This window comes from Puntigrus tetrazona, chromosome 3 (genome assembly GCF_018831695.1).
Source record: "Puntigrus tetrazona isolate hp1 chromosome 3, ASM1883169v1, whole genome shotgun sequence".
Classification (NCBI taxonomy): Eukaryota; Metazoa; Chordata; class Actinopteri; order Cypriniformes; family Cyprinidae; genus Puntigrus; species Puntigrus tetrazona.
Window position 1 is genome coordinate 26,040,497 of NC_056701.1, and position 11,309 is coordinate 26,051,805.

At 41.6% G+C, this 11,309-nt stretch overlaps 1 protein-coding gene across 3 annotated transcripts in view; it reads left to right on the forward strand.

The window, feature by feature from the left end:
* The first annotated feature begins 1,316 nt into the window (after window positions 1-1,316).
* The window catches only part of srebf1 (sterol regulatory element binding transcription factor 1), a 16,520-nt gene continuing 6,527 nt past the window's right edge, over window positions 1,317-11,309 (forward strand). The window contains exons 1-14 of one of the 3 annotated variants that reach the window (XM_043233807.1): window positions 1,317-1,725; window positions 4,386-4,877; window positions 6,203-6,375; window positions 6,457-6,603; window positions 6,692-6,910; window positions 7,056-7,170; window positions 7,639-7,793; window positions 7,977-8,154; window positions 8,229-8,413; window positions 8,500-8,761; window positions 9,099-9,265; window positions 9,608-9,776; window positions 9,891-9,999; window positions 11,235-11,309. The exon at window positions 11,235-11,309 is cut by the window's right edge and continues 35 nt beyond it. In XM_043233807.1, the coding sequence (XP_043089742.1) occupies window positions 1,623-1,725; window positions 4,386-4,877; window positions 6,203-6,375; window positions 6,457-6,603; window positions 6,692-6,910; window positions 7,056-7,170; window positions 7,639-7,793; window positions 7,977-8,154; window positions 8,229-8,413; window positions 8,500-8,761; window positions 9,099-9,265; window positions 9,608-9,776; window positions 9,891-9,999; window positions 11,235-11,309 (2,549 nt within the window). In that variant the 5' untranslated portion in view covers window positions 1,317-1,622. Of the gene's footprint in view, window positions 1,726-3,732; window positions 3,916-4,385; window positions 4,878-6,202; window positions 6,376-6,456; window positions 6,604-6,691; window positions 6,911-7,055; window positions 7,171-7,638; window positions 7,794-7,976; window positions 8,155-8,228; window positions 8,414-8,499; window positions 8,762-9,098; window positions 9,266-9,607; window positions 9,777-9,890; window positions 10,000-11,234 lie in introns of those variants that run through there. The other 2 variants (XM_043233804.1, XM_043233806.1) reach the window with 2 other exon arrangements.

The window sequence follows — 11,309 nt, forward strand, 5'->3', positions numbered from 1 at the left end:
AATTTTAAAGTTTAAGTTTTCTATTTTTATCTCCACCTTTTTCAGCGAAGATTTAAGATATTTTAAAGCGTGATACACCTTTAATTATTAACGCTACTGTGTTTTTGACTACGACGCTAAGCTACCGGAAGTCTCGCGCATAACTCACAAAATGGCCGTGCGTTTAGCTAAAACCTTAATATAGTGTAGTCTGACAAAACAAACATTACGAGTGGAGATACTAACAGAGTACGCTTAAATAAGAACAAACGAGAACTACACGTCGTCTGCAGCAGTTGTATTTTGGGAAAATGTTCTTGTGCGTTGTTTAAAGTCTCTTTAACCGCCGATGGCATTGCGGCAGAGCTGCTGAAGAGCTTCACGGAGAATCGACCGAGGCCTCTGGACTCTTGAATCACTTATAACCGTGTTTCAGAGTTTCAGCCGGTTTTCCTGCAGTGGTGTTACTCTCGGTCACTGACCCACTTCACCTCAGTCTGTTGATATTATATGCGAGTTCAGAGACATATAGAATTCTCTCTATTTAGGTCAGATCAAACCATCCTATATATATATATATATATATATATTTATTTATTATTATTATTCATTTTTTTATACAGGAACGTTTTTATATGTATCGTATTATTTCGGTATTATTTAACACAAATCCCCGTTCGGGTTTATTCTCCTTATTCTATGAGAAATACATGATGTAATCGCGGAGCCACACGCGTGACGTCATATCACCCCACTCGCTCTCTGACTCCTTATTGGTCGTTTTCTCTGGTTCTACGGGCGGAGTCATCGCTGCGGCTCAGACGAACTTGATCGCCCAGCGCCCTCCTCTGCTCAGCTCTGATTGGCTGACTGAGACAAGCCCACCGAAGAGCCCACCATGCCTTTGCCGACTGAGATTTTGTAAACAAAAATGGGGCGTTTATTCGGCGCTTTAAATTAAAAAATATTTAAAATAACTTTTAACGCACAATGACTGTGAGCGCATTGATTAAACAGTTCGGTATAATTATTAACCCGTTAAATAGCTGACAAATGCATTTAAACATTTAGGTGCTTGAAATAATACGATAAGATATGAAAATAAAAAAATACAGTACAACAAAGATAATAATACATTGAAAACATACTCTAATTTAAGTAAAACTGGTGAAAGTCAGCCTCAAAAAAGTGACTTTAATTGCATTTTCGTATTTTTCCAACTTTATTATCACAAGAGGCTCGAATGGCAGCACGGAGAGCGCGCGTGTCACGTGAAAGAGCGTCTGCTGAAAGAGCGCGCTCTGATTGGTCGGGCGGCGTGTCAGTCACTCACAGCGCTCTGGGGTTTGCCTGGCTCGCTCTGTTAGCATGCTAATGTGCAAAGCAAACTCTTAAGTCAACTTTGCCTTGTGCGGCAGTATGGAAACGAACGCGAGCAGGTAGTTGACTGAATCAGCAACAAAGTTGAATTCAAGGAAATTAAGCGGACGGATCCTGCGAAACGCAGCCAACAAATGTCCGGGCACATTTGCTCTTCCGACAAGTACGAGAAGTTCCTAGTTTACATGGAATAGCGCTTGTTGTGTGTGTGTCGCCGGGACTCGAATACTTCTGAAGTCAGCTTAAAAGAGCATTTGAGGACAATGAATCTGTCTTTTGACGACCCGTCACTGGACACCTTGGACTCCAGTATGTCTTTACACGATCCGAGTGATATTGACACGGCTCTGCTCAATGACATTGATGGTAAGACATCGTTTGTTTACACTTGCGTTGCTGGTCGGCAGGCTGGACAAAGTGAATCGTGTCTTTTGTAGTTTATGGACGGATACATATTTACATATGCAGACGGTGTCAGACGCGTACACGTGTTTGTGATCACCAAGCACGTTTGATCGCTGTTGTTTTTAAAACGTATAATGCACGAGTTATCGTGTTGGACCACCGTGCCGTGATGCAGGATGCTTGTTTGTTTTACTCGGTCATCTTTATCCCTTTTTATAACAATACCAACACTGCAAGGCAATAGATGCGAGCAGGTCTGATCAGGTGGGCGTCAGCTGCGAAAACAAATAGCAGATGCCTGGGTGCTCTATTTGCACATGGTTATTGCTGCTTTGCGTGTTAGATCTAATTAAAGCGAAAATAAAAGGCAAAGGTGTCGTTAGATTATGTTCGTTGTTGCATTCAAGTCGCGTTTAAAGCGGCCCCGCCCCCTTCAACTTGGAGCGGAGAGGTTACTTTCGGCCATTCCCTCATATTCTGACCCACCAACACAGTTTCGACATAATTCACATTTAATAAAAAAAAAACACAAAATCGACGAGCGAAACCCTCATTGGTTTGGTGTGTCATACCGACACGCGTTTTAGAAAACGTCCTCACACTGAATTATCTCCAAAGTGCGCGCGCGTCTCACTGCGTGGGTTTGTTTGCAAGTATATATATGTTTTTTGCGCTATCGTAGTTTTTCGTATTGAAGTTTTTGCCGTAAATGTGCAGCGAGTGTAAGCGAGGTGACCGACAGTAACCCTGCGCCGAAGCGGCTCGTGTCCGATAGTAACCTCGCAGCGAGCATAGCGAGGCGCTTTCCCGGCCTCTGATTGGCTGAGCGCGATCACCTCATACAAACACACTGGCCGCCGCCATGCTTGCGCGCGCTGAACGAGTCTTGTGTTATATTGGGTCACATCACGTGTGTGTACGCGAAACATATTTTGAGCAGTTAAAATTGCGTTTTGAACTTTCTTTTATTTGTTTTTATCGTAATAAAATTAATGTAAATAAGTTCGTATAATTAAACTGTACGTAATTAGTCAATGTACTGATTATACTGACACTAAAATATCAGCAATTATAGTATTAATAATAATTATACCTAGTAGTAGTAGTAGTAGTAGTAGTAGTAGTAGTTATGCATATAACTCTGTAACATGACTAATAATAATAAAAATAAAAGTCAGCAGGTTACTCTTCTGGAGAGAAAGTTTTCTTTTGAACTAGTTGAACTTTATAATTTTTTTTTCTTTCTGATTTTAACAATTTTGTAACGGTTTAAGTAACATTCACTACGTTTGTTTTGTGCGTAATATGCTTGTTCTGTGTTTATTTGTTATGAATACATAAAAGCCCATACAAGCACTATATGTTTTGATATACTTTGACATTAGAAATATATATATATATTTAATACGAACATGGCATATGTTTCTGACACATACACAGTACACACACATTATGTAAACAAAAATCATGATTATTTGACAGCAATGATTATATGTGAAATGCGTGTCTTTTTTTTTTGTTCTATATCTCAGATCCTAATATTATTTAATTAAAAACAATGTGGCGATTTAAAATAATGTGTTGTTCGAGTAATAATAATAAAAACCTATTATTAACTGTAACTGTGATGTTATTTTAAATGGATGACTTGTGCCTTTAGGGTGCGTCTGGAGTAAATTGTCTATTAATGTCAAGATGATTAAAATGTCATCATGCTGCCACAACTAAATGAATGTGATTTATATGGTCTTGATAAATGGTCACCCGGTGTGGTGATTAATTATCAAACTTTAAATTCTTCAATGTTATTGTAGCCCGCAGGGTTTTTTAGTTTCATAACCAGGTGTCACGATTTCCTCGAGTGAATGTGTTTTGGCTGAAGGAGTTTGTCAGACGGATGATCTTGAGCAGGCCGTGTCTCTGTCCTTGTGTGAGAGGATTTGCGGTGAATGATGAAACTCTGTAATGGGGCACTCTGCAGTCAGATCAGCGCCTCCAGCCTACAGCTGAATTAAAGCCAGGCAGCATGAGCTGAATTCGTCACGGTTTAGTGCAGATGTGGGATCAGACCCGACGAGTGTGAAAATGGACCTTAGTCGCGTCGAGATGGAAACTCTAAATATGCAGCGACGTATACAGATCCTATAAAGGGTAAAATCTTTGTAGAAAATAAAATCGGCAAGAATAGGGGTGTGTGTGTGTGTTATACTGAACATCAACTGTTTATATTAAAGTTAATTTAATACACAAAAAGATATTATGTCAAATGCATTTTTACAGTTACTTTATTTTCTACAGAAAGTATAGATTAAATAATGCAAAAAAAAAAAGTGACAGTAAAAGACACGTATATTGTTGCAAAATAGTTCTATTTCAAATAAATGCTGTTGTTTTGAACTTTTTATTTGATCGAATAGGTCTATTTGTATCGTGTGGCATAAGCCCGTTTGCGAAGTACTATAAAATCGTGTTAATTTTGCAGTTTCGCTCATTTTGTGGGTCAAACACACATCGGTACCTCTGATTAAGTTCGTGCGCTCCCTGGGAATCAAACCCATGGTTGTGGTGTTGCTTTGAACGCTTGGAGGAGCCCATCGCTCACTGTGTCCGTGTTTCAACAGATATGCTCCAGCTCATCAACACCCAGGACATGGAGTTCGGGGGGCTGTTCGATCACGCTTCATTTCCTGCCCCCGCAGCCCCCACGCAGGACCTCTCGGCCCTGCCCCACTCCAGCCCTTCCTCTCCTCCACCCGCCTCTTCCACACCCACCGCCACCTCCTCCATCCTCAGCAGCAGCCCCCACCTGGACGCCCTGCTGGGGCCCCCCATCACCCGCAGCTCCTCTATCCCGGACAAGGTGTTCCACCCTCCCACTTTCCAGCAGTCTCCTCTGGCACAGGTGGCCTCCACCCCCGCTAACCCCACCACACTACAGACCACGCAGCCCAAAGCTCAGCCCGCTCCATCTCCCAGCCTCCACCCTTCCTCTCCGGCGGCCCCAGCCGGGAAGAGCCCTGCGTTCGGCGCTACCCAGCAGGCCCTCTTCAGCTCACCCACACCTCAACCGCAGCAGCCCGTGGTCACTTACACCAACCAGAACGTTTATACCGGTAAGTTTTAATATCTAAAAACATATGATTCGTAGCGGAGCACTCAAATGACCACTAAAGACTGAAAACCTTATGCATTTTAGCCATCCATTTAAACAGACGGCAACATTTTGGTGGTTTGAAACCGGCTTATTGCGAAATGGCGGCGTTTCCATTGGTCAGTGTTATAGGGCTAAACGATTATGACGATCCGTAATTGCCGTTTATTCGCTTAAAATTTTACTCTGCGATCAATTTATTTATAACACAATTTAAATTAAATGATGTAACTTCATGCCATGTTTATATTAAAATAAATAAGGTGAAAACATTTAAATTGAAGCCTCAAATGTCAACTATTGGATTGATTTTGTCAAATAAAAGAGAAATGAAAACAATTCATGGTGGTATAACGGTTTAAAATCTTGGAATAATGGTATTATGAACTAAAACTACAATTAAAACAATGCCTTTAACAAAAAACCCTTAAGATAACCTGTGGAAAGAAAAAAAAATTAACCTTTTATATTTTATTTTTTTTAATATTTTTTCTTCTTCCATATGAATGTTGTTCATTGTGACTACCACTATTACTAAGACTATAAAATGCATCACCTTTGATCAGTCATATGTCAGGAAAGGCAATCTGAGTTCAAGGTGCAGACGGTGAAGTCACTGTTGTCCGTCCTGGAAACCTAGTGAACTTTTACCGTTCGTGTGTAAAGCTGCCCAGCCCACATTCTTTGTATACGCCTTTTATCATTTTCTTTCGTTCTGTTTATCATTTTCGAGCCTTGGGTAATGTCATCACCTGGCCAAAGAGACAATACAACATCACACTAGATCAAAGTTCAGTCAGTTAATTAAGTAATGAATTTCAGCAGTTATAAACGAACCTTCACCCCCTTATGGTCATTATTGTATGTTTTATCATAATGAACTGGAGATTTCTATGATAAGTTAATGGTTTGAACGTGGCCAAATAAAAGAAATTCAAAGGATGATATTAATCTTGAAACATAGTTCACAAAAAAGTGTACTCATTCTTAGGCTGTCCATGATGTTTGTTTCTTCACGGGAAAAAGTTTTGAGCAGTTTAGCTTTACATCACCAATGGATCCTCTGCAGTGAATGGGTGCCGTCAGAATGAAAGTCTAAACGACTAATTAAAAACGTCATATTGTCTCCCTGACTGATAGCGTGTTCACATATCGGTAGATTTCAAACAATAACAACATTTCCTCCATTTACCAAAGGGTGGATAAGGTTCCTGCCGGAGTGATAATTTGTGGTTTAGTGCAGCTTCTTGCCCTTCTTTCCTCTCACGATCTGATTGGTTCTTGCAGCTGTCACTCAGCAGAGCTCCCCTCAGCCAATCACGAGTCTCTCCACGTCTGCACAGAATGTTCAGCCAATGACCATCCAAGCTCAGGTGCAGAGTCTCTCGGCTTCGCCGATCCTGACCACCTCGTCCAGCCCTCCCACACAGACCATCTCCCCTCAGGTTCAGCAGGTTCCTGTAAGTGCTTTAACTGGCCTACTGATGCCCACAACACTCGTCTTTATTGTGTGCACTAAGCGTTCTTCGTGTGCTTTGCAGGTTTTGTTGCAGCCTCAGTTCATTAAGGCGGACTCTCTCTTACTCACAACTCTAAAACCTGACGCGTCTATGGTAACAACAGTGGCGTCACCCTGCATCACGTCGCTGGCTACTTCCACGGCGCCAGTCCAGAACACCCCACTGCAGGTACACAAACCTGTAGTGTAGAAGTGACCTTTTTTTCCATTATGTGTTTCTGAAGTAATTTTGTATATCTGTGCATATCTTGTCTCAGGCACTGATGAGTGGAGGCACGATCCTGACCACCGTCCCCTTGGTGGTGGACACAGAGAAACTGCCCATCAATCGCATCGCCATCAGCGGGAAACCAGGCGGCCAGCCGCACAAGGGCGAGAAACGTACGGCCCATAACGCCATTGAAAAACGCTACCGCTCTTCCATCAACGACAAGATCATCGAGCTCAAAGACCTGGTGGCTGGGACAGAAGCTAAGGTGAAGCCAGAACACAATTACTTTGAAGACCCTTGAAGTTCACTTGAAAACTTTAACTAGATGCGCTAACCAAAGTAGATGTTGCAGCTCTTATCTTGTCTGGTAGATGCCTTTAACATTATGATGAATTTTCTGTCTTATTCAGCTCAACAAGTCTGCCGTGTTAAGGAAAGCCATTGACTACATTCGCTACCTTCAGCAGTCCAACCAAAAACTAAAGCAGGAGAACATGGCGCTCAAAATGTCCATTCAGAAGAACAGTAAGTTCTTTTTATATGTATATTAAATGTAACATGATTTAATATGTTGAACTTTAGAGTGCTTTTTTTGACCCTCCGAAGTAGGACTTAAGTGCATTTTTAGCGCAAATAATACTTCTGCTGTTTGTGGTTCTTTCAGTAGAAAGAGCATATCATATATTAAAATAGTTTAAATTGAATTAAATTAAATTGCAATTTAGTACATTAACACATTACAAGTGTACTTTAATGACAAAAGTTTAAAACATGTAAAATGTACTTCAAATAAAACCTCTAGTTTGACATTATTACACAGTGTCATATCTTTAAAGTGCACTTAAACTACACCTAAAAGACCTTTTGTTCTATCTGCAAGTACATTTTTCCAAGTATACTTTTAAGATTTTATCAAAAGTACACAAACGCACTTCTTTTTTCACACGGGAAGCCTGGTTGTCTTTTCACCGCCTTGCCTCTTCTTTCCCTCAGAGTCTCTGAAGGACCTTGTGATCATGGAGGTGGACGTGAAACCAGAAATCCCCACCCCTCCCGCATCCGATGTGGGCTCGCCTCAATCCAGCGGCCCCTTCTCCCACAACGGCAGCGACTCCGAGCCGGACAGCCCGATGGGAGAAGACACGAAGGTAGCAGGAGCTCAGCTCCTCCAGAGCTCCTATCATGGCGTTTAATGAATTGGCTTCAGTTGTGGAGTAATTGGATGTGTTTGTGTGCGGTGGATAATTCGATTTGCTCGAGGTCAAGAACTCGGATGAATAGCCATGTAATGATCTAACGGCAATTTCTGTTTCCTCTTCTCTCTCTATTAGCCTGTGGTCGAGAGGGCTGGAGGAATGCTGGACCGCTCCCGAATGGCTCTGTGCGCCTTCACCCTGCTCTTCCTGTCCTTTAACCCGTTGGCGTCTGTGCTGTGTGGCGGCTGGAGCAGCTCTGGGACGACTGTCTCTGGACACACGGGAAGGAACATGCTGACAGTGGATGATGCAGGTGCTCATGCTGACGATAGAGTAGCATCCCGTCCCTGTCTAAACGCTAACGATGCCATCTTTTGATGCGTGTAGCCAAGTCTTGGGGTTGGATGGACTGGATGTTGCCCACTCTTCTGGTTTGGCTGTTGAACGGTGTTCTGGTCGCTGGTGTTTTGATCCGCCTGCTCGTGTACGGAGAACCCGTGACCAGACCTCACTCGGAGTCATCTGTCCTCTTCTGGAGACACCGCAAACAGGCCGATCTGGATCTAGCCAGGGTACAAAACGCTTTATTACGCCGTTTATTGATATTGCAGGACCCTCTTCGTCTACACATCTGATGTTTTTTGTTTTTTTTCCGCAGGGCGACTTTGCTCAGGCCTCTCAGAACCTCAGGACGTGTCTCAAAGCTCTCGGCCGTCCTCTGCCCACGTCTCAGCTGGACCTGACCTGTGCAATGCTGTGGTCCGCCCTGCGTCTGTGTCTGCAGAGACTGTGGGTGGGCCGATGGCTGGCCAGCCGTGCCGGAGCCCTCCGTTCAAACCGCCCCCTACAGGAAGATGCCCGTAAGAGCTGCCGGGATGCCGCCTTGGTCTACCACCGTCTACACCAACTCCACATGACCGGTATGTCACCCTAACCTTACAAAGAGTAAACGTTAGGCCACCTTTTCGCTATTGCAACATACAAATTTCCACATACGCATATGTGTGACGGAATAGAGCTAGTAATTGCATATAACGACATTGAGTTAAAGTAAATGTGAAATAATTCCTTTAACTTGTTGCCAAGTATTTTTTTTTTGTTGTATTTCTAATAACATTTATTTGAAGCAGCAACATTTTATTTTTGTTCTGGTTTTAGCTAACTATAGTAACCCTATATCTCAAGCTCCAATTGAACCCAAAAATTCTGAAGAATTTACCCATTTGTCCTTTCTGCTCATGATGTTTCTCTGTGCAGGCAAGCTCGGAGGAAGCCACCTCTCTGCGATCCACATGGCACTGAGCGCTCTCAACCTGGCCGAGTGTGCAGGAGACTGTCTCCCTGTCGCCACGCTGGCAGAAATCTATGTGTCTGCTGCCCTACGGGTTAAAACCAGCCTTCCCCGTCTGCTTCACTTCACTACTGTTAGTACGCACAAGTACACTCTCACAGCCCTGATCCAAAACCTAGCGGGCTGTTCTCTCTACAGCATGCATATACTGACTAACATCGAAAGCAAGTGACCCAAGGAATATGTCAGTATAGGCTTAAACGGTTAAATACACAGTAATTTAGGTCTTAAGAGAGAAAATCTTAAAATGCTGCCTTGGTAGAGAGCTCACTAGGTTTTGGATCAGCATCAGACTCTCTTTTCATCCTATTTGAATGGCGCTTGCTTTCATTTTTGTTTGACAGTGTATTCATGTTTTGATGCGGGCTGCACATGGTAAGCGCAGATATGAGGTTATTCTTCTTCTGTCCTTCAGCGAGTGTTCTTGAGCAGCGCCCGGCAGGCCTGTCTGTCGCCCAGCGGCAGCGTCCCTCCTGCCATGCAGTGGCTGTGTCACCCGCTGGGTCACCGCTTCTTTGTGGACGAGGACTGGTCCATTCGCAGCACACCTAAAGAGAGCATCTACAGCCAGGCGGGAAACTCAGGTGAGCGCCATACAGACTAAAGCAGGCTAAAGGGAGCAGTTTATTTCTCGTTAATGTGCTCCTGATCGCGGTTCCCCCGGGCTCACCCTGGTGTGTTTCTGTGTTCGTCTGTAGTTGACCCGCTGGCTCAGGTGACCCAGGCTTTCCGCGAGCATCTGTTGGAAAAGGCCCTGTACTGCGTGGCACAGCCGCGAGGTGACAAGAACCTCGCCGATGGAGACGGGTGCGTGATCTTTCTCAGCGCTTGTGTACACACGGTCTGTAGGGAACAGAGCTGCACTGGTTTCTAGAGCTGGTGTTAAACGGTTATCCACGTTTTCTGCACCTTTTATAATATTTTGATGATCTGATTTCACTTGAAGCACGTGAAATTCTTGATTAGAGGTTAAGTGTGAACGTGGCTGGGGAAAAATAAAGACAAGATGTTATGCGTCTATGCACTATCTGCCATAATACATTAATTGGCAATGGCCAAATATTATACACTGATACATCATATAGTAATTATGGGAATTCTAAAATATATTAAATGGAAGTTTATTTCAATGTGTTCGCAAATATGATTCTTGTTGAATCAGTCTACCAATATTGCCGGAAAAATGTTATATCTACTCCAGATATTCTAGAATTAATTAAAAAAAAAAAAATAAATATATATATATATATATATATATATATATATATATATATATATATATATATATATATATATATATATATATATATATATATATATATATATTTAAATATATAATGACGGTTTAATATTTAAATATTACTTTTACATTATTATTAGTAGTATTTTTTTCTTTATTTTACAAATAAATAGCATGCATGAAATTAGTTATTATAGTAATTTTTTTTTATAACATTTTGTTAGTTTTTTTTCAATTGAAAGAAATTAATACTTTTATTCACCAAGGATGTGTTAAATTTATTTAAAGTGATAGGATAGATTTACGTTAGAAAATATATAGATTTCTTATTTTTAATTTTTTGCTATGATTTCTTAAGGATAATTTCAACATTGCATCACAGGAATAAATTATATTGGAAATATAAGATATAAGGAAAAGGAAAACGGTTGCAATTGAAATAATGTTTTGTTTTGGGGGGTGTTTTTGACAAGTAAATCTTCTAGATCTCAAACTTTTGAATGACGCACAGAAGTTTTAAGAATAATAATAATGTTTATTATTAAAACTAAATTAAATCAAGTAATTTAATCCATTTTAACTAATTGAAATAGTTTAAATTGATGTAAATAAATTGAAACTAAAGCTAAATCTTGAAGAAAAAAATGAAACCGTGCACTTAATATGTAAAGAAGTATCTTTTCTAGGTGTGCCAGCTGCCTCATCAGTTGCCAAATTGAACAAATTTAATACTCTCTTCCCTTATGTACTTTTTGAATCAGTCTTCTAACTGTGCTAATCTGAGCTGTGTGTGTTTTGACAGTGAATACTCCGACTCTCTGGAGTACCTTCAGTTGCTCACCAGCGCCTCAGACGCAGCAGGAGCCACGACGCAGTC